The 24,155-nt window shown below is 37.9% G+C and overlaps 1 protein-coding gene across 1 annotated transcript in view; it reads left to right on the top strand.

The window, feature by feature from the left end:
* Positions 1 to 3,317: 3,317 nt before the first annotated feature.
* The window catches only part of MEE13 (myosin heavy chain-like protein), an 85,198-nt gene continuing 64,360 nt past the window's right edge, over positions 3,318 to 24,155 (top strand). The window contains exons 1-2 of the mRNA XM_088969874.1: positions 3,318 to 3,829; positions 19,765 to 19,827. Of these exons, the coding sequence (XP_088826000.1) occupies positions 19,767 to 19,827 (61 nt within the window). The 5' untranslated portion in view covers positions 3,318 to 3,829; positions 19,765 to 19,766. The remainder of the gene's footprint in view (positions 3,830 to 19,764; positions 19,828 to 24,155) is intronic.

The following is a 24,155-nucleotide window of genomic DNA, read 5'->3' as shown; positions in this document are numbered from 1 at the left end:
TCTTTCTCGTTTGTTGTTGTTCGTCTTCATCAGATTTGTCATCTCTACCCATTTTGGGTTTTCTTACCTCTTTTGAGGGTTTTGTTTCTCTTCTTAAAAGTTTTTCTAACCTTCTTCTCACCCTTTAGGATGAATCCAGAGAACCAAAAACATAATGAGGAGGGAGGAAATGAGGACTATCAGAATCTTGATGCTGCCTTTTCTCAACTCCTCCAATGCAATGATAGCCAGAATGTAGACATCTTTGACTTTTCCAGAAGTATAACAGAGGAAACCAGAAGCATCTGGCATTTGTGCATGATAGGGAGAGTTTTTCCTAGAGCCACCATACCCATGCATGACCTCATCAATAGAGTTCACGGAAGTTGGGGGGTAAATGAAAGTAGTCTAATGGTGCAACCCTTAAGTAGAGGCTACTACAGGTTTACGTTCAGATACCAGGACGACTACGATAATGTTAGGAATAATGGACTCTGGTATGTTTTTGGCCAATGGCTCATGCTAGACGAATGGAGGGAAAGAAGAGACCAGAGGGATTCGGTCGTCACAAAGGCTGAGGTTTGGATGCAAGTCCATGGTCTCCCCTTTGAAATGATAAACATAGAAAGAGCTCAACAGATAGGTGTTGCTTATCTTGATTGTAAAGCTGTGGAGATCCATGACAACTACCTCTGTCTGAAAGGTTGGTGGTTTTGTTACTCCAACAATATGGGCCATTTATCGTTATGAGTCTCCCTGGTGTTTGTTACCTCTGTGGTCGTGTTGATCATGGCCATTGCCGTTGCACCCATGCAAGCTATCACCCGGCCAACCATGAAAATTTTTTCGTTTTGCGGCCCATGAATTTCCCATCTCAGGGCCCTGGATTAAGGTTGAAACATCCTTGAGAGCTGACTGGCGTCTTCCGGACTTTGGTGAGTTTATCCAGCATGAACAAGCTCATCACCGGCAAGAGGAGGAAGATAGAAGAAGAGGGAGAAACCCCATGCGAGATGATTGGGGTAACCGTCACTAGGAGAGGGGAGAAACCTTAGGGCCTGGGACCTTGACAAGAACGAGAGTTGGCGGTAGTCAGGATCTACCAACTCTATGAGTCTAGGCCCAAGAAGCCCTCATTTGGCGGCTTTGAATCATGACACCCCCATCACTCAAGAAGCCCTCATACCATTAAATCCATAATCATGGAAGGCGTTCCAATGCAAACTCTCGAGAGGACTCCAAAGAGGTAATCCATTTCAACACCAAAAACACTGGCATGTCTGCTTTTGTGTTGGAACTGTTGTGGTATCTGTAGGAAATCTTTTAACTTAAATTTCTTGAACTTTGTTAAGAATAGTTCCCCTGATATGTTATTCCTTTCTGAAACTAAAGTCCAATCTGGAAAAATGGAATATTTGCAAAAGAGAACAAATTACCCAAATGCCTGTTTAATGGATGCTTCAGGTCTAGCTGGGGGGCTGGCCCTGTTCTGGAAAGGAAACCTAGATATCCAAATCCTCAAGAAGTCCCATAGGTACATGTTCATTAGTGTCAATTCTTTTCTCCCAGAAACTCTCTGGTTCCTTTGTTTTATTTATGGAAAACCTCAAAAGAGCATAAGATCTAAATTTTGGAAATCCCTAAAAGATTATTTTGTTGAATTTAATAATGGAAATACCCCTATAGCAGTGATAGGAGATTTCAACCTGGACTTAGAGTTTGACTTTTCTCTTGATAGATAAAATAACTGCTTGTTTTAAGCCCAAAGTTGTAAAATCATTCTTGGTACATTGGTAAAGTAGAGACTGGTTTAACTAGGCATGTGTGGGGTGCCTAACACCTTCTCACACCCACCTTGGTCCCCGGACCCTAAGAATTTTGTCTTCAACTGGTTACGAGTCACCAAGAAAAAAAAATGTTTTTCTTGCAAAATTCTGAGTTTTCCTAAATTCCCATTTCTGAAAATTTTAGGTGGTGACTCCACTCCATATTTTAAACCGTCCTCACTCCAAGTCGATTTTCCACAATATGCATAGGTTTTGGATTTTTAAGCAGCACTCCATGCAAACTAATACAACATTTAACACCATCTTGATGTACTTGCTTATAAACAACCTAGACTTTTCTAAAGTTCCATCGCTACTTTCTGTTCTTGAAGTCATGTGCCAAAATGTTTAGGAAGCATGCAAAACCATTTCCTCTACTCCCATTTTTTTAGTGCTCATTAACTTTCGTATACTTTTAAGCAAATCACATAACCTAATATTGTTTTTATTTATTCTTGTATAGTGTACACATGCGTGGTCGAAAACCATGACCATAGTCTTATGGTTTGATTGACTCAATCTCAATATCATCCTCACTGTCAATGCTTAATACCCTAGTTTTCATCCTCCTACTCCTAGTTGCAATGACATGAATAATCAAGACAACTAAAAAAATAATTCCACTAACATATAATAGTAAATAGAGATAGCAACCACAACCAATTGCTTCTATTTACTCCTATTTTGTGGTGGCCGAGGCATGTCTTTGCAAAATATTATTGCATTTATTCAGTTATGGCATTGCACATCAGGTACGATTAAGAGGAGGTTAAATATGATATGTAATGAATAACCATACACATTAGTAGAATATAGTTCAAAAGTTGTTTCTAAACAAGGTTATTACATATGAGAACACCATTTCAATTCAGTTATCTAGTTAAAACATTGTTCTTAAGTTATAACACATGATGGACAACATTGAAATAAAAAATATGTTTGTTTAGTCGTCCATCTTTTTATCAAGCATTCTTGGTTCAAAGCTTGAATGAAAAGAAGGATAATTAAGCTTTTATAATGTTAATTAATGAAGTCAACCATTGATAAAATGGTTTATAATAAGAAAACGTTATAATAACCATGATACACCATTAATCATAACAGTGCATATACTAGCAGAAAGGTTGTAGGGGAAAGTGGAAGGTAAAAGAAAATGAAAAATGAAAATCTTCAAATAGGTTGATCATGGAGGAAAGGAAATAAGGAATCACATGCACACGAGTGAGACTCATTTTTCCAATTTTACGCCATGATCAAACCCATGTGTAACCGGATTATTGGAACCAGTTGGGGAGCGTTCATACTTCATGCTTCGAACCGATCCGGTTCAATGGTTAAAAAACAGTTCAACCCTGCGTATGTATGAAAGCGTCGATTGGATTGTTGGACCAAGTCGTCGCCACCTGGCTCCTGCATTCATTGCCACTAGCCATTGGATGTTCCGTATGTACTGTTAACCGTTGATCGCCGGTTAACTATTTTAAAGAACCTAGCCAACTTGTTCTCTTCTCCCTCGAACCCCTCTCTTCATGTTCACACAAATCTAGATAGCTCTTTTCTCTCTCTTTTCCTATCTTATTGCGCAAGACAGAGAACACAAACACAAAGGGACAGGGGGGAGAGAAATCAACTAACAGCAAAAGGGACAATGGCAACCAAGCAACCAGAGAAAGAAATGAAAGATCTCTCGTTTTGATCGGTTGATTGAGAAGAAAGAGAACAAAGGAGAACACCCAAATCATCACTTCCGGAGACGTCTGAGGTGTTGAATTTGCCAGTAACAAATCTAGGTAGCTCTTTTCTTTCTCTCTTTTCCTATCTTACTACGCAAGACAAAGAACACAGACGCAAAGGGACAGAGGGGGGAGAAAAATCAACTAACAGCAGAAGGGACAGTAGCAACCAAGAAACCATAGAAAGAAATGAAAGATCTCTCGTTTTGATCGGTTGATGGAGAAGAAAGAGAACAATAGTGAACACCCAAATCATCACTTCTGGAGACGTCTGAGGTGTTGAATTTGCCAGTAAGCTTTTTCTTTTCTTCATTTTTTTTCCTTTTTGCGATCTATTGTAAACATCAAATATTTTGCATGTGGTTTCAGGCTGAAACCCCAAAAAAACCAGAAACAACAGAGAGAATCGAGATTTGCTTTCATGACGAAGAGGGCAAAATGGGAAGGCCTCCTTCGTTCTTTGCAATGGAGGGCTCTCCTTCCAACAGTAGCGTCAGAGGGAAAAATGTCAAACAACAAATCTTTTGCATGTGGTTTCAGGCTGAAACCTCCTCCCCTCCCCCCCTCAAAAAAAAAAAAAAACAGAAACAGGAGAGAGAACTTAGATTTGCTTTCATGAGGAAGAGAGAAAAACGGGAAGACCTCCTTCGTTCTCCTTGGCAATAGCGGGCTCTGGAAAGCACAAGCGATTCGAAAGGAACTTAAGTCTTAACACGATTGGATTGCTGTCACATGCGACTCTCAATCTACTCACACACCCAAATCATCACTTTTGGAGACGTCTGAGGTGTTGAATTTGCTGTTAGATAGTTATGCCTTTAGCTCCAATCAGATTGATGTACCTTTTCACATTTATTGTAAATGAATAAAGTACATAATTGATTTATGTTATTGTGGTGTGTGTTTCTGTGAATACCCTTAAGCTAGACACTTATGAGACTCGTGTTAGTTTAGAATCTTTATAATTGTTGGATAGATCTTGGGAGATTTATCCTGTTAAGGTTGACACTGATGTACCGCCAAGTTGGTTGGGGTGGCTTGTTTCACCTGTTAGGGTGAGACCTGAGGTACATGCAGTGTAAGTTTTCTTGAAGCCCTGAACTGGTATGAAATTCTAGTATTACTCTAGACCTTAGAGATAAATGGGCAAAACTGGAATGTTACACCTGACCCCTAGACTAGATTATGGTATTGGACTAGGTGTCGGATTAGACTGTTTTGATATGTCAATCAGTGAGATCCTTGGAGGGGGGTCAAAACCTGGGTATGTTGAGACAGTCCGAGAATTCATCTGAGTGGGTGATCATAGTGACATGATCAGCCCCTTTGTCGAACAAAGTGAATGGTCGGGGATGCACTCTCTCTGATGGAAACATAAACTGTCGCCAGTTGATTTCAATCGTTGAAATTTGTTTTTGCAAAATATGTTTATATAAAGATATACATACACATATATTATGGTTTCAAAATGTCTGTAAAAGGGAGATGTCATCTCTTGTCGTGCAGTGTTTGATCATTATGGATTGAGAGGTTAAGTGTAAGACCATTTAGGGTAATGTTTGATGGGCTAATCTTGCATCTGTCAACAGTCCTTGGATTTTCGTAAGGTGGTTGGACACAAGGACCATTTAGTGTAAATGTTGGGCCCATTAAGAGCCCATGGTGATGGACTCAGGGATTCACTGTCTCCTATAGTGAATTTGGTCAAGCCTTGTAACAAGGACTGAATTGAACCCATATGGCTTATGTGTAAATCAATGTTTGGGTCTCACGCCATACAAGGAGAGCCAACTGTCCAACAGGTTAAGAGGTTAAGTGAGTACATAAACTTAATGGGCCTAAAGCTCAATTTCAAACTGGGTTAATTAGATTAATTAAATAGGGGCAAGTTTGGGTTTGAATCAGCAAATAAGGATAAGAGGATAAGTCTTATCCACTTAAAGAGTCCAGATCCAAATAAAGGTTTGGATCAGGAAACTCCTAATTTGATTAGGATCAAACTGATCTTAAACTGCAGATAAGATAATGGATTATCCTTATCACTTAAAGAGTCCAGATCCAAATAAAGATTTGGATAAGGAAACTCCTAATCAGATTAGGAGGTTGTCTCTTTAAGGCTATAAATAAGAGAGCAGGGCGAACATGAAAAAGACATCAGACAAGATACAACAATCTGCAAGGTTCTTCCATGTTCTTGCAGCCCCTACCCAGTTCAATTTCCACTTATGGGAGTGATCAAGAATTGTTCTTGATATTGCTTCTTGGTAGAAGAAGCAATCTGAATTCATGCTCATCAGCCCTCTATCCCATTCTTGCTGAAGAATCTGGTTCTTGTTGAAGAGTTGTCCTATTGGTTCTGTTTCACCTCACACTATGTTATCTTTAGAGGAAACAGTTTTTAGTCTTCTCCTTGGGCGTGAACACCTTCTTTGGGAGTTACTGTTACTCTGTATCAGGTATATCCCTCTCATTCCTTTTGGTTTCAGATCTGGTCCGGTTTGGTTCAAAATGATAATTGAAAAGGCAGTTTTCTAAAATAAGGGAATGCGATTCCCAAATAGGAGAAAAAATTTTGAAAATTCGCCCAACCTTCCTGCAGGGTTCGGCCATCCAACAGTAGCGTCAGAGGAAAAAACAGCAAACACCAAATCTTTTGCATGTGGTTTCAGGCTGAAACCTTCCCCCTCCCCCTCCCCCCCCCCCTCCCAAAAAAAAAAAAAAACGACAGAGAGAACTGGATTTGCTTTCATGAGGAAGAGAGAAAAACGGGAAGACCTCCTTCGTTCTCCTTGGCAATGGCGGGCTCTCATTCCGACAGCGACGACAGAGGAAAAAACGGCAAAAGCACGAGACCAAGGGAAGGTCAAAACAGGAAAACTCGAAAGGGAAATCACGTGTGATTCGAAAGGAACATAAGTCTTAACACGATTGGATTGCTCTCACGTGCAACTTTCAATCTAATCGCACAAGTAGATTCTATTTGCTGCAAGGAGAGAGCACACCAATCGTATTAATATATATATATATATATATATATATATATATATATATATATATATATATATATATATATATTAAGATAAACTCTTTATCTTATATAGAAATTTGATGTTGTATATGAAGTACTATGGCTTTTATGAATGCTTTATTCCCAACATTCATGTAGAGTACTACAATGCTTAATCAAAATTGAAACTAATTTGGTTTTCATAATAAAGAGAATATTCAAAATAATTAGCAATCCACAAGAAGGAAATGGCCTCATTAATGGTCATAAAAAGTTAGGGAAGACCACTTAATTAGAGCCAACCCCAAATAGTTGTGTAGAGAGACTGGCCGAATGGGCCCTAGTATCCGTTTTTATGTTTAAGTAGTATGCTATTTATTTTGTATGTTAATGGGTTTGTTAACCTCTTTTATAAGTTCTTTTAAGTTCTTGCCTAGCTAGCCGCCCACTTAAGGGCAAACTTGTAATTAACCTAGTTAATGAAGATTAATAAAAGAATTAGTGTGGGGAGAGAGGAAATTATTCGAACTCCTCCTTTCTCCCTTATCCATCATTTTCTTCTTCTTCTTCTCTTATAATCTGAAATATTTTACTATTCTTTTATTGGATTGAATCACATCTTGGTATTAGAGCAGGCCTTCTTCCTCTTTTGGTTTTCTTTTCTTTTCTCATGCACCATTCATTTAGAAGAGTTTATGGAGAGATAAATTGTTGATTATTCAGAGAACTTTTTTGCCTAGTTGGCAGAGAGTTTGGAGAATTAGAGTATGGTTATAGATTGCCAAGAAAGTGGGGTTGCTGATTTTTTGCCCAAAACCCTAGTCGACTAAAGAGTTTCCAGTTACATGTCAAAGAGATTGTTTGGTTGTGGCGGTCAAGGCTTGGAGGACTCCTTTTGATCTCTAGAAGTGGGCAATTACAATTGAAAGAGGTTTGGGAAGCTTTGGTAGGAGTGGTTGCTTCTTCTCTCTCTCCCTGGAAGTTGGTGCAATGAAACCTTAGTTTTGGGTCATTTAGGTGTTTAACTGACCTCAGTTAGGTGTATAAAGATTGAAAACATTGTTTTTTTATTTTGGTTTAGTCAATGGAGCAGTTTGGAAGTGATATGAGGCATATCTTGGTGTCGGGGTTGGTCTAGTAGATTCCCTTTTGACAAGAGTGACTACAATCAAACTGGATGGAACCAATTATTTGGCCTGGGCACGATCTATAAAGATTTATGTCTGTAGTAGAGGTAAACTGAGGTTTCTCATAGGCAGTAAGGAAAAATCGACAGATCGATCCTACATATGAGAAGTGAATGCAAGAGAATTACACAGTGATTGGATGGTTAGTTAATTCTATGCAGCCTCACCTAAGTCAACATTATCTTTGGATGACTTCAACTAAGGAGATTTGGGATAGTGTTATAAAAACATATTCTCAGAAGTTGAATGTTGCAAGGGCCTACAAGCTAAAGAATGATGTGAAAATTGAAACAGGGGGAGAAGAGAGAACAATTGTCTACTACTTAATGTTGAAGTCCCTATGGTAGGAGATTGATGTTATGGAAACAGTGGTATGAGAGAGCACCAAGAATGCAGAGACATTCAGAAAATTCGTGGAACGAAATAGGGTGTTTGAGTATCTTACAGGACTCAACCCTGGCCAAGGATGAGGTCACTCTTGCTTAGGCATATGCTATGGTAAGTAGTGAGGAAAGTAGGCAACGGGTACAGTTATAGAGTCCACCTATAGAACACTTTGCTCGTGCTAAAATAAAGCCAAAGGGTTCAACTGAGAAGAAAGAAATGATATGTGAATACTACAAGAAACCAAGGCATACTAAGGACACTTGTTAGAACAGATCTTCTCCCAGACAAGTTTCAGAATAACAACAATAACATTAATTTAAAAAAAAATGGTCAAACTAAAAAGCCTAAGAATGATAATGTTGCCACAGTGCCTAAAGGAGGAAATAGGGAAAGTGAAGAAAAATTAGCTATAGAGTAACTAACAACAGTAAAGGTAGAGTTTGAAAAGTATGGGAGATTTTTGAATCACTTGGAAACCACTATCTTAGCATCCAACCCTTCCAGCAACACCTCTTCATCCGTATTTGCTCACTCAGGTACTTGTGCTTCTACAAATCATGCTACTAATTCAAATAATCATAAAATCCCTTAGATTATTGATTCTAGTGCATCAAACCATATGGCTAGTTTATCTAACATCTTTTGTTCATATCAAATCTTCTGTGGTAGAAAGAAGATATCCTTTGCTATTAGGTCTCTTGCTCCCATCTCTGGCAAAGGGGATACCAAGGCCTCTGACACCATTGTCTTATCCTCTGTTCTTCATTTCCCCAAACTTAATACTAATATTTTATTTGTTAGTAGCTTGATTAAATCTATGAACTATAGCATAACATTTTTTTTTACCCATTGTGTTTTTCGGGACCTAACATGTCAGAGGACAATTGGGAGTGGCCATGAAACGAATGGAATATACTTGCTAGACACACCTGATAGGAGTCATGGACCACCTAATGGAGTAGCCTTGGAGTTTGTTTCGTTAGTCTTTTAATAGAATCATGTTATGCCATTTACGGTTTGGTCATTTATCTTTTTCTACTTTGAGTCATTTGTTTCCCGATATGTTCAAGGGAATGTCTCTATCAAGTCTTCATTATGAATCATGTGAACTCGCAAAGCATTGTAGACATTCTTATTCAATAAGCAATAAAAGATTTATTTCTTCTTTTTCATATTGTGCACTTCGATGTGTGTGGGCCATATCATCTATCTACTATGGGGGTTACAAGTATTTTATCTTCTTTATTGACGATTATTCTTGTTATACTTGGATTTACCTCATGAAATCTCATGATAAAGAGTTCTTGCCATTGTGCAAATGTTTCATGAACTTGTTCTTACTCGGTTTAATACCCGGGTTAAAATATTTCGCTCTGATAATTTTAAGAAATATTTTGAGAAAAACCTTTCATCATACTTTGAGACCTTTGGGGTTATTCATCAGAGTTCTTGTTCCTATACTCCACAACAGAATGGAGTCGAAAAAATGAAGAACCGCCATGTAGTTACGGTTGTTAGATACCTCTTGTTTGCATCACATGTTCCTATCAAATTCTAGGGGGATGTTCTTACTGCCACATATTTGATTAACCATATGCCTTTTGGGGTTTTGGGTTTTAAAACCCCATTTAGGCTTCTCTTTTTGGATGAGGATTTTTTTTCTCTTCCTCTCCGAGTTTTTGGATGCACTTGCTATGTACATGTTCATAATCATCAAAGACAAATTTGAGCTTAAGGCACATAATTGTGTGTTCTTAGGATATGCCTCTACATAGAAGGGATATTGTTGTTTTGATCTGGTTCGTGGCACCCGTTTTGTCTCTAGGGATGTCACATTTGTTGAGTCTAGTCCTTTCTTTGGTGTTTCTCTTAAGGGGGGGGGGGGGGGGGGCGGCATTCTGAGAGGCCATTTGCTATGTTCCCAGTTGTTCCTCTTCCTGTTCCTTTTGAGTCTTTTGTTGAGCCATCTTCTTCTGTTGATTCTCCTTCCACTAGGTCTACCTCTCATGTTCCTGTTCTTCCTCCTCCTCCTCCTCTAGATCATCCTCCTAGGTTTCCCTCACATCCTATTGTCCAAAGGTGATACCAAAGACAAAAATTCCGACATTGGCATGTTGTTTCCACTTCTTCAACTAAACCTCTAGCACCTTCCATCACTTCTGGGGTAACAAGTCAGCCTTCATCTGACCCTTCTTCTACCTTCCCAAACCTTAACCTTTCTATTGCCCTTTGAAAAGGCAAGTGAAAGTGTACAACACATTATATCTCCAAAAACCTGTCTTATAGCCTTCTATCCCCTACATATTACTATTTTCTTGCCTCTATTTCTACCCATGTGATTTCCATGTTTATGCTAGAATCCCCATCCAAACCTGAATGGAGGGATGCTATGATGGTTGAACTAGATGCTTTGCATAAGAACCATACTTAGGATATTGTGGATTTACCTGAAGGGAAGTAATCGGTGGATTCTAAATATGTTTTCACTATTAAGTATCATTTAAATGGCACTATTGAGAGATTTAAGGCTAGATTGGTTGCTAAAGGCTACACTCAGATGTATGGTATTGATTATCTTGAGACTTTTGCTCCTGTGGCTAAGATGACTTCAGTTCGAATCTTGTTGTCTCTATCTACTACTTTTGATTGGCCCCTCCACTATTTTGATGTTAAAAATACCTTCTTGAATGGAGACCTACATGAAGAGGTCTATATGTCTTTGCCTCCAGAGGTGTATGAAAAGGAAATGCAAGGGAAGGTGTGTAAATTGCAAAAATCCATTTATGGTCTCAAACAGTCTCATTGGGCATGATTTGAGAGATTCAGAGTTGCCATTGTCTCTTTTGGTTACATACAAACTCAATATGACCATACTTTGTTTTTGAAAAGAAGTAACTCCTTGGTAACTTTTCTGATTGTTTATGTTGATGACATTGTGGTTATGGGTAATGACACCTAGGAGGTGATTAAGCTCAAAATATTTCTTAACTCTAAATTTGATATCAAGGATATGGGGGATCTCAAATATTTCTTGGGAATTGAAGTTATTAGATCTAAGGATGGTATCTTTATTTCTCAACGTAAGTGCGTTTTTGACCTCCTTGTAGAGATTGGTAAACTTGGTGCTAAACTGGCTTCCACCCATATACACCTCAATCATAAGCTCTCTGCAATTGATGGTGAACTGTTGTCTGATATGGGAGTGCTTTAGAGAGTGATAGGGATGTTGTTATATCTCTACATGACTCGGCTAGATATTTCCTATGCAGTGAGTGTTATTTCCTCAGTTGAAGTAGAGTACAGGGCAATTGGACATAGAGTATTAGAATTACTGTGGTAGAGATCTCTTTTGGAAGAGTTAAGTATTGACTATGAGAAGCCAATGATGCTCTACTGTGACAACTAGGCAGCTATCAACATTGCACATAATCCTGTTTAACATGACAGAACTAAGCACATAGAGGCTGACAAGACATTTTATACGGGAGAGAGTTGCTTCAGGGGAGGCTTGCTTACCATTTATCTCTTTAGAAGAGCATTTGGCTGATGTTTTGACCAAAGGTTTTCCAAAAGGGTGAAGGGATGAGAGATCCATCATATGGATGGCCGAACCCTATAGGAAGGTTGGGCGAAATTTCAAAAATTTATCTCTCCCACGTGGGAATCACATTCCCTATTTTAGAAAACTGCATTTTCAATGATTAATCTTGAACCTAAACCAGACCAGATCTGAAACCAAAAGAGAGTGGAAGGTTATACTTGATACGAAGTAACAATTACCTCCAATGAAGGTGTTCACGCCCAAGTATAGATCCAAAGACTACTTCCACTGAAGATGATACGGTGCAGGATGAAGCAGAATCAGCAGGATGGCTCTTCAGCAAGAACCTGATGGAGGGCTAGTGGACACGACTTCAAATTACCTTTTCTACCAAAAGGTAATATCAAAACACTTCTTGATCGCTTCCACAGGTGGAGATCGAACTGGTATGGCGGCAGGAGCAGGAGAGAGCAAGAGCAGAAGACAGAAGTAGTCAAACTGTATGTTGTCATCTCTCTTAAATCAGTAGACTGATGGATGAACTGGAGGTTCGCCCAGCTCCTCTATTTATAGCCTTAAAGAGAGGTTCTCCTAATCCCATTAGGAGTTTTCTAATCCAAATCTTGTATTTGGATCTGGACTCTCTTTAAGAGATAAGGATAATCCCTTATATTATCTACAGATAAAAATTAGCCCTCCTAATCTAATTAGGAGTTTCCTGATCCAAATCATTATTTAGATCTGGACTCTCTGAGTGGATAGGGACAATCCCTTATCCTATCTGTTGATCTAAATCCCAGAACTGCCCCTCTTTAATTAATCTCATTAAACCAGTTCAAATTGGGCTTTAGGCCTATTAAGTCTATGTGCTCACTTACCCTCCAAATTGCTGCCCAGTTGGATATCCTTGTATTGTGTGGGACCGAAATATTGATCTACACATCAGCCACATGGGTTCAGCCCAACCTCTGTTACAAGGCCTGGCCGAATTCACTATAGGAGACAGTGAACCCGAGTCCATCACCATGGGCTCTTAATGGGCCCAACATTTACACTAAATGGTCATTGGGTCAAGCCACCTTATAAAAACCCAAGGACTGTGAGGAGATGCAAGATTAGCCCATCAGGTATTATCCTCAATGATTTTACACTTAACATCTCTACCCATAATGATCAAACACTGCCCGACAAGAGATGACATCTCCATCGGCTGCAAGGTACAGTGTTGCACTCTCTACTCACATGGATCCCGGGAATTAAAACCTTTTGCAAACATTTTGAAATCATAATATATATATCTAAATATATTTTGCAAAACAAATTTCAATGGTTGAAATCGACTGCCGGTAGTTTTGGTTTCCATCAAAGAGAGTGCATCCCCGATCATTCACTTTGTCCGACAAAGGGGCTGATCATGTCACTATGATCACCCACTCAGATGAATTCTCGAACTGTCCCAACATACCCAGGTTTTGACCCCCTCTAAGGATCTCACTGATTGACATATCAAAGACAGCCAAATCCAACACCTAGTGTGGTATCATAATCGAGTCTAGGGGTCAGGTGTAACATTCCAGTTTTGCCCATCTATCTCCAAGGTATCATACCCAGGTTTTGACCCCCTCTAAGGATCTCACTGATTGACATATCAAAGACAACCCAATCCAACACCTAGTGTGGTATCATAATCGAGTCTAGGGGTCAGGTGTAACATTCCAGTTTTGCCCATCTATCTCCAAGGTATCATACCCAGGTTTTGACCCCCTCTAAGGATCTCACTGATTGACATATCAAAGACAGCCCAATCCAACATCTAGTGTGGTATCATAATCGAGTCTAGGGGTCAGGTGTAACATTCCAGTTTTGCCCATCTATATCCAAGGTCCAGAGCAATACTGGAATTTTAGTCCGGTTCAGGGTTTCAAGAAAACCCACACTGCATGTACCTCAGGTCTCACCCTGGCAGCTGAGACAAGCCACCAACCAACTTGGTGGTACATCAGTGTCAACCTTGGTAGGATAAATCTCCCTAGATCTATCCAACGGCTGTGAAGATTCTAAACTAACACGAGTCTCATATGTGTCCAGTTTAAAGATATTACACAGAAACACACTGTTTAACAAAGGGAAGCTGACACACTATATAAGCAAGTTGGACATAATTGACATTTATGCTTAGCTTGAGGGGTAGTGTAGAGAGACTAGGCCGAATGGGCCCTAGTATCTATTTTTATGTTTAAGTAGTATGTTATTTATTTTGTATGTTAACCTCTTTTATAAGTTCTTTTAAGTTCTTGCTTAGCTGGCCGCTCACTTAAGGGCAAACTTATAATTAGCCTAGTTAATGAAGATTAATAAAAGAATTAGTGTGGAGAGAGAGGAGATTATTCGAACTCCTCCTTTCTCCCTTCTTCTCCATCCTTTTCTTCTTATTCTTCTTCTTTTCTCTTATAATCTGAAATATTTATTGTTCTTTTATTGGATTGAATCACATCTAGTTGGGTTAAGCTAGTACTAAAGGAAGATAAACCTATCAACATACTTAAAGTTTTATGGATGTTAATGAGAGGAACCCAAAGCTAATCTAACCCAACCTGGCATGAAAAATAGGGATAAGTAGAGTTGATTGGGGATCCAATTAACATTAAAAGAATGAAGGCATTTCTAAATTATTCTTGAATCCAAAGCTAATGTAACCCAACTTGACTTGAAAATAGGGATAGGAGTTGATTGAGGATTTGATGAAAAAGAAATGAGGGCATTATCGAATCATTCATGAACCCAAGTATAATCTAATAGAGATGAAGAAATGAAGACATCATTGTGACAAATCATAGATATCATTTTACCAACCAGAGAAAGCTTAACAAGTCTCAGATGAAGTTTTTTAGGTGTTGAATATAGAGTGCTATTTGGGTGAAGATATAATATAAGTCACCAATAAATCAAGGTTCGTTTGTGTATTCTATTAGGGTTTATGTTTAGTGGATAAATTTCTTAAACTGCCCTTATGGTTTAGCTAATTGACTAAGTATACCCCTACTATTTGACTATTGTCTAACACTACCCCTACTATTTCAAAAAATTATCATTACAATTAAATATTAAAAAAATGGCTGAAATCTCAATTTTACCCTTCCATTAAATCCAAACAGTTCTCTCTCCTCTGTCTCTCTCTCATTCTCTCTTTTCACTGTCGCCATCGCTACGTCCCTTCTTGCCCGTCAGGAAAGCTATCTTTTCTGGGACTAAAACTAAACTATTTGATTCTGCACTATGATGTCGTGCTCCAAATAATCAAGGTATTCCCACTCCCATTCACCTTATAGCAGGGACAACAGGTCTCCCTCGAGGTATCCGTCAAGGGCAAGGTCAAGGAGTCGTTCTAGGAGTCATATGATTCAAGGAGAACTGCTTGATAGGAATCAACTTGCATTCTAGGGTGATAGATCAAAGTGTCACCGTTACCAATCTTATCCAAAGAAACAAGTTTGTTCGACCGTCTTCCTTATGCGATGCTGATTATACTGGAATAGGGAGTGAGTAGGGCCGGAGATGTTAGCTGTACAAGTTTGTCCGAACTCATTTCCTCCCCCTCCTCTCTCTCTCTCTCTGATTAGAACTCTAATTCTCTTGTTGTCGATACCAATCTCTCTCTCCAATTAAATTGGCTTCTTCTTGTGTGTTGAATTCTTCATTTAAATTTCTCTTGAACTTGAAAGGGTTTACATTTGTTGTCCAACGAAATTAGGTCAAAAATGTTCTTTTATTCCTTTTTATTGGAAATTATTGAAGAAAATGGGGTCACTGTAATTTTGGAGGAGAAGCTCTGAGGCGCGTCTGAAGACACTATCTTTAGAACGTTATTTGTCCCCACTCAGTTTTACTGAGTTTGCTGTTGGGTTACAGGCAAATTCGTTCCCATAATACAACAGAGCCTTGGGCGAGAATCTGCAACCAGCAAAGTTGAAAAGTCTCCAAAGAAACATTCTGTGAGACTGTAGCAGACCGGACTGGGAAAGAGAGAGAGAGAGAGTGAATTTCGAAATTGTGTGTTTTGGAGTCTGATTCATGCTTCTTAAATAATTTGTGAAGAGGTATGAAGAAAATGTAGGAAGAAAATGTAGGTGCTGGTTTAGAGAAGGCACCTTGAACAGTCACAATTTCAAACATTGTGACTGTTTAAAAAGTAGTTAACAGTTAGTGACTGTTAACTTTGAATTGTGCCTCTTGATCACACCCGATCGAATCATGACTGTTGATCTCATCAACGGTGATCAACGGTTAGCAACGCACCAAAACCAAGTGCGAGCAAAGTGCGCCTCTAAAGTGCTTCATTGCGCTGCACACACGCGTGCGCGTGCGTTGCGGTATCGAATCTCCATACTCTCCTCTAATAATTCTAAGGAGTGTAAATCAGCTCCTATTGAAATAATGAAAACAAAACTTATAATTTTCTAATGTGGGACAAGTTCAAAACTGGGTTTTTTCTAAGAGAAAAAACTGATTATTCAATCAAGTGTGCATGTGCAATTTCTCATGTAATTGACCAATCAAACCCATTGGATTTAATCTTTTATGAGATCAAAATTCAACAGAAATATTTAAATCTTCGTCTGAATTTCCAGATTTGGTAAGGTTTTTCCCTTTTCGTCTCAAGCGGCTGCAAAATTGGGTAGTTCATCTTCTATTCAACTAATGCTCGTGATTTTTTTGATTGGGTTGAATCTCATGATTTTTGCTTAAAAGAGTTCTATGTCAGTTCTCTCTTTCTATTTTATAACATTTGATTTGGATCTCGAGCTTCAACATCGTTGTTGAAAACTGAGAAATTCATAAAAACCAAGTTTTGTTCTATTTTGGTGGGGGAGTTTTGAGGAATGTCTAAGCAAAAATGGAGACGAAGGAGACATCTTAAGATGAATGGCATCTCAGAGACTTTTACTCGTACTACTAGAATAGTCGCAGGTCACCGCTAGTTGGGTCCCGAGCATTTCAAGTCACTACTGGTTCAATAGTGAGAGAGGAAACCAGATGAGAGAGATTGCAGTGGCGGTTGAAGAAATCACTGCCTGCCTTCCCTCCACTGCACAAGCCACCTACCTTGAGGAGAAAAACGAACCAATCTTAGATCTGGGTTCAGATCAGAAATAATACAAGGAGGTGACCTGTTGAAGAAATCGCGGGCAACAACAACGACGACCACCACTGTCTCTCTGAAGCACTTTTCAGTTTGTGAGGTTTGAAAGACAGTCGAGGAAGATAAAGAGAGGTCGGAGGAGGACGGGGACAAGGGTAATATTGGATTTTAAAAAAGTTTAAACGGCCACGTGGTGTTACATGTGTACTTGTTTTAATGGAATATTAACGAACTAATAGTAGAGCTAGACAATTGTCAAAAATAATATAGATAACATCAATCAATTTTCAAATAATAAGAGTACATTTAACCAATTAGTTACACCATAAGGGTAATTTAAGAAATTTACCCTTTTGTTTTAAGTTGTTTATGGTTTGGGTGGACATCTATTAATAATCAAAATCAAAATAAAGAACTGTGATTTGTCAGAGTAGAAATTAATCGTTAAGCCATGTAAATTAATAATTGAACATAAAAATTAAATGGGATAAAAAACGAGAATTCAGAATATATTTTGTGGCCTCACAATTTGATAGTATTATACTAATATAGATATATTATACTACCACAGATAGGGGTGGCAACGAGTCGAGCTTTTTACGAGTTGTTCGAACTCGAGCCCAATTCACTGGCTCGATCAATAAACGAGTCGAGCTCAAGCCTATTAGAGTTTAGCTCGTGAGGCTCGCGAGCTGGCTCGAATATATATATCTATATATATATATTATAGAAAATAATATATATATATATATAAAATAGAAAATAATATATATATATTATAGAAAATAAATATATATTATAATTCTTAATTTTTAAATCTCAAATAAAAAATATTTTTATATATAATTTTTATTTTTATAAAATATTCTTTTCTCAAAATCGAGCTCGAGCTTATGAATTTTTGACTCGAGCCGAGCTCGAGCTCAAGGTTATGGCTCGAACCGAGCTCGAGCTCGAGTTTGAGCCGAGTGCAAGCCTCGTACTATTCGGCTCGGCTCGACTCGAATCCACCCTTAACCATTGATAATAGATAGGGAAAATTCCCCATTAGTACATGTACTTTGGGCCTAGTGCCACTTTGGTCTTTGAACTTTAAAATGCAATAATTTAGTACCTGAAATTTTAAAACGTGACAATCCAGTACCTGTCGTTAATCAGATGTTAACCTACCGTTAAGTGACATTTGAAAAAGATATAAATGCCCTTCAAGTGTTATTTAATTTTCTCTATCAACCATCTAAACAGACAAAAAAAAAAAAGTTACAGTCCCAAATCCTTACCTGTTCCATTAAAGACACAAATTGGATAGTATTATAGATAGGGAAAATTCTCCATTAGTACCATGTACTTTGGGCCTAGTGCCACTTTGGTCCCCGAACTTTAAAATACAATAATTTAGTACCTAAACTTTCAAAACATGACAATCCAGTACTTGTCGTTAATCAAATGTTAACCTATCGTTAAATGACATATAAAAAAGACACAAATGCCCTTCAAGTGTTATTTAATTTTCTTTATCAACCATCTAAGCAGACAAGAAAAAAAATAATAGTCCCAAATCCTTGCCTATTCCATTCAAGACACAAATGCCCTTAGAGTTGGGGTTACGTTTGTGTGGGCATTCTGGTGACCCCAACTTTCTTGAATAGAAGAGACAAGGATTTGAGATTGTTAATTTTTTGTCAATATTTGGATGGTTGATAAAGAAAATTAGATAATACTTAAAGGGCATTTATGTCTTTTTCAAATACCACTTAACGACTGATTAACCATTAATTAACGACTAGATTGCCGCATTTTAAAAATTTGTATAATAAATTGTCACATTTTAAAGTTTGGGAACCAAAATGGCACTAGACCCAATCGAATTTTCCCTCGAGGAGTTCAAAGTAACGTAAGTTAGTGGGCCCACATGGCCACATTATTGAATGTGAATTGCCCATATACGATTGGCAGTTAAAAAACCTAACCTCCTTTCAGCAAGTTCGCTCCGGTTATTTGAGTTCTCTCGCGGGAATCGAAGCCGGAGATAAAGGCGGTCGTCACGATGGCTTTGTCATCTATAAACACTGAAGTCGCCTTCACAAAAAATAATCTCCAGAACGATAATGCCTCCATCCGTCTCTTTTGTTAGTTGTTTCGGTTTGGTTTTACTAGGGTTCCAAACTCGTTTCAGGTTTGCACGTTTATTCTGAAACTTAGTAATCGAATTCTATCGTTTGGAGATCTATTTCGTTGTTATTTTCTTTTGGCTGAATCAGTACTTCATTGGAATCAAATTCTAGGGTTCTTTTACGCTCTCTAATACGAATTGCTCGATTGCTTCCCGATGCAGAAAGCTTTTTGACTCTGTTCCCTATCTTCAGTTAAATTCATTTTCTGTTTTAATTTTACGTAAATTTGGGATGGTTAATATCTTTCAACCTCCTCTTTCTTGGTTTGCTAATAAATGCGATCGATAAAATTTTATGGTTTACAACGTATAGAAATTCCTATCATTTTTTTTTTGAAAATTCCAACAAATTTTGTTAGATTTTGGCTTGGCACTGTACTTGTTGGAGGAGTTGGAACTTGGAAGGACAAAGGAGAAACTTAGTTCCCATTCAGTTTGAGGTTGTTTTCAACATATCTGTCTGAGTCGTTCCAGCCTAACCTTGAATAGTTGAATTTTACTCATTGAATATTTCCTAGAAGGTGATCAAGCGTGATCATCATTGTCCATTCATGAGTTATCTATGCAGATTGTTTTGATGTATGGCTGGTGATTGCTGCTTTTGATTTCTTTTGGATTTGTAACTGGTATTTTGTGTGTTTTTTATAAACCAGTGATCAGTATGGCGATGTGCTATTATTTGAATTAAATTCAGAAATGCATTTCTATCTAGAGGAATTTGATGTAACACAATACTTCATTTTTAAAAATTAGTTTTTGCCTTTTTCTTAGGCTTACATTTTCTTCTTCAGGCATGGATGAAAATGTGGACAACAGTGAATCCTTGATTGGCCGTATTCAACAGTTGGAACATGGTAAGAATCTTATTATTTGTGTGCAAAACTTTACGTTGCTTTAATGTGTTTGATATGAAGTATACTAGGTTCTATTAATTTGATCAAGCATCTACTATCTTATTTACATCTATATATATATATGTATTTGTATTAATATAGCAATTTCATGTGGATTGAGGCTGGAAATTTTATATGCCTTCTTTCATGATAAAAATGAAACAGTGAAAATATTATTGTTAAAAAATTTTAAAACATTGCTTTAGTGGATCGAATTGACTACCTTATACACCCATGAGAAATAATGTCCAAGAAGACGTGCATATGTGTGTATTAGTGTTATTCCACTTTACCATGGGGTTATGAGCAATTAACTGTGATCAGCAAGAGAAGTCAATATATGATGGTTTAGAGAACCCATGAAATCCTGATCCATTGTTTAGTTACATGGGGGATGGGTGTAGTGGTGCAGGAGCAGAAGAGTGTCAGCTGCAAACAAGTTTTTCCTTGTTTTACTTTAGGAAACAAATGATAGGTTGGATGCATCATCTATTAGGGGATTCTGGAACTAGGTTCCATGGTTAGAGGGTAAGACTCAAACTTTGAAAATTAACTTTGTCTAGCCAAATTGGTTTGTCGATTTTAAAATGATGTCAGTTACTTTTCTTCTTTCAGCACAAAAAAGAAAAAAGAAAAAGAAAAACTTAAGGGACTGGAAGAAGCCCAGGGTGGCAAACAAGGTCTAGTGACCTGTGTAGTCTGTCAATTAGGCAATAGGTAGACATTTGGATTGCCTAGGTAACCAGAAAGCCAAAGGACTTGATAAATTTGGCCAGTTAATATACTAGGTTCTATTAATTTGATCAAGCATCTACTATCTTATTTACATCTATATATATATGTATTTATATTAATATAGCAATTTCATGTGGATTGAGGCTGGAAATTTTATACGCCTTCTTTCATGATAAAAATGAAACAGTGAAAATATTATTGTTAAAAAATTTTAAAACATTGCTTTAGTGGATCGAATTGACTACCTTATACACCCATGAGAAATAATGTCCAAGAAGACGTGCATATGTGTGTATTAGTGTTATTCCACTTTACCATGGGGTTTTGAGCAATTAACTGTGATCAGCAAGAGAGGTCAATATATGATGGTTTAGAGAACCCATGAAATCCTGATCCATTGTTTAGTTACATGGGGGATGGGTGTAGTGGTGCAGGAGCAGAAGAGTGTCAGCTGCAAACAAGTTTTTCCTTGTTTTACTTTAGGAAACAAATGATAGGCTGGATGCATCATCTATTAGGGGATTCTGGAACTAGGTTCCATGGTTAGAGGGTAGGACTCAAACTTTGAAAATTCACTTTGTCTAGCCAAATTGGTTTGTCGATTTTAAAATAAGTGGGGCATATTATAAGTGGTGTGGGGCATATTACCATAGTTATGTTTATGCAGAAACAAAGCACTAAAACACAATAAGTGGGGCATATTATAAGTGGTGTGGGGCATTTTACCATAATATTCTTGTGAAGTCATTATATTAAATGTTACATATTATATATTATATAAAATATATGGTCCTTGGTCCCCTCCAACCCTCCTTGTCTCTCATAGTTTGACCTTCTTGTCTTTTCTTTGATCAGCAATGAAAGATTAATTTTAGGGTAAATTTCTTAAACTACCCTTATGGTTTAGCTAATTGACTAAGGCCCTGTTTGATGCATCTTTCCACGTGGCCTGTCGGCTATTTGCTATCCTATCAGACCGCGTTTCGGTCTTTTCCCGTTTAGTTCGTGGTAGATATAGCTGCCAAAAGCCGATGCGCCGAAAAGACGTGAGAAGCCCAAAACGGGCGATTTTCGGGAAGCTCCAATTGGAGCTTTTGCATTTTTTTTCTATTCGTCTTCATGTGGAAAGACGCGCAAAAAGACATGCCTTAACCAACGGGTTTCAGGCTGCTCAGATCTTAATGCAAAAGCTCAATGTGTCTTTTGAATGTCAGAGCTACCAAAAGATCTTCCCAAAAAGACTTGCCAAAGGGCCCCTAACTCTACTCTTATTGTTTACATATTGTCTTAGAGTATCCCTACTCTTTCTAACAATTGTCTAAAACCTCCCTTGCCATTAACATCCGTTAATGAAAAGATGAAAATACTATTTTACCCATTAACATCAGTCGATTCAAATCTCTGTGATTCATAACATCAACTGATGGAATTGTCCCGTTGGCTACGTTTGTAGTCATTTGCATCGACAATGGTGGAGATGGGAGAATACAGGGGAATGGGGGAGAGGCGGGCACGTATCCGCCTTGAATCTAGCACATAGACGGGTTTTGAGGTGATAAATAATAGAGGATGACTGGTTTAGAATGGGTTTCCACCCACACTAGGATGGGTGATGGAGAGTAACAGGTTTCTCTCATTGGTAAGATCGAGAAAAGTTGGTGGGGGAGTTGGAGAATCTGAAGGAAACTAATCTTTGCTAGATTGAGCCTTTAGAGATTGTTCAAACATGTTTTGAACTTCAGAATTTGATAATCTTCATATTGGAGGTTACATGGGTATATTTGTAATGTTGGTAAATTTTGGGGGCTTGCATGTATTTATGAGAGGAAGAGGGGCCTGTGTGAAATTCTGATATAATTGGGTCTTTTGCTTATTTAAGCCATTGGTTGTGTGGGATTAGGGTTTAGTGAGAGGATATCTTGTTGTGAGTCTGTAGAGAGGTTAGTAATGCAGGAGATGAAGAATGAAATTTGGAATTTTCTTAAATTTTCTATAGTTTTGTATACTTGGACAATATGGGTATTTTCGCAATTTTAACTAGTTCTGTGTGGGGCCTGGGCTATAACATCTTGTTCCTCTAGTTTAGTAGGGCTTATCTTTCAATTTTCAGTTTATTTGCATTTGTAGATAGAAAGTTATTGTGTTTCTTGATGCACAAGACAAAGAGTGGTACTTTTTGTAATTATAGTGAACAGTGTTCCGGGCCACACAAGTCACTCTATAAATAGATGTACACTCTTCCTTTTGAAGCTAATGAATAAATGAATGAAGATTTCAAGAGCTCTCTTGCTGTATGGAGTGATTCCTACAAACCCTAGAGATTCTAGGACCCCTTGTGATTCCTTGGGATTTCTCTTTCTCTACCCTTTCTACTCTCCCTTCCTCTCTCTTTCTGTCTTGTGTTAGTTAGTTCCAGCCCTACTGCATCAGTTAGTCATGTATCTCTTGTTCTCGTCGTGGATATTTTTCCTATCTTTCTATGGGTGGAGGCTACCAAGCCAAACCACGTTAAATCTTGGTGTTTTTCTCTATTTCTTCTTCCTATTTTCTTTTTGATTTATTATTCTCTTTTCTTTTACTTGACACTTCAGTGGTTGCAACTTGTGATCACAAATGTAGACAATAGAAAGAGGAGAGAAGAATCCTAAAATCAATCAATGAACACTTAGAATCACTCAAGGGTTATGAGGCAAATTACTCAATAATTTATCACTTCATTGATTTCTGAAAGAGGTATGTGCTTATGAAAAACACACACACACATACACATATATCCAACAGAAACTGTGTAAAAAGGTATACTTTTACTGTAAAAAAAATCAAAATGTCATGCAAGCTCAACCAAAAATGTTGGACTCTGTTGGTTGGTGTTTTGGTTGCCCTCATCCAACAGCCCTTAGCTCTAGGTATTCTAAATGACATGAATTTATATATTTTTTTCACAAAGCATTGAAATATATTTTAGAGTTTTCATTCCTTCTTGCAGAATGGGTGTTAGGTGTAGGCATTCCTTGAAGAGTGAATTTTCTTTCATGACACATTCATTGATATTTCAGAGTTGAGGTAGGACTTGATGGTGCCTTAACCTTTTGTAGGATATTAGATTTCCCACCTGATATGGCACAACCAGTAGTTTATATTAACTGACCAAATACCTATCTTGGAGGTACAGTCTGATAGCTCAGTGCACCTTGATAGCTACCCTAGGGGCACATACACAAAGTTTCTTTAACTCAAAAAGTCAGGTGGAAAGTTTAGTGTACTTGGTAGCTGAAAGCTAACTTGCATCCAGCCAATGCACAATTTTGGTTGGATAAATAAATATTGTTACTCTGTGGTTTGTACTGTATCAACATATGAAAAATATAATGAATACTTGGATTTTTTTTTTGATCAGCAACAGAAAAATTAATTCGTTAAATTAGAGAAGTATACAACAAGAGGTTCTGAAAAAACATCAAACCCAAAAAGCCATCCCAAATTTACAGATGAGCCCAAAACATGGTTTGTCTCTGACTTCCTTGTTTAGCTAGGCCATCTTCCATGCTGTTTGC

Source organism: Nelumbo lutea, chromosome 1 (genome assembly GCF_056320005.1).
Source record: "Nelumbo lutea isolate HS-2025 chromosome 1, American lotus-T2T, whole genome shotgun sequence".
NCBI lineage: Eukaryota > Viridiplantae > Streptophyta > Magnoliopsida > Proteales > Nelumbonaceae > Nelumbo > Nelumbo lutea.
Note: the sequence above shows the minus strand (reverse complement) of the source record. Positions and strands in the feature narration are given on the sequence as shown.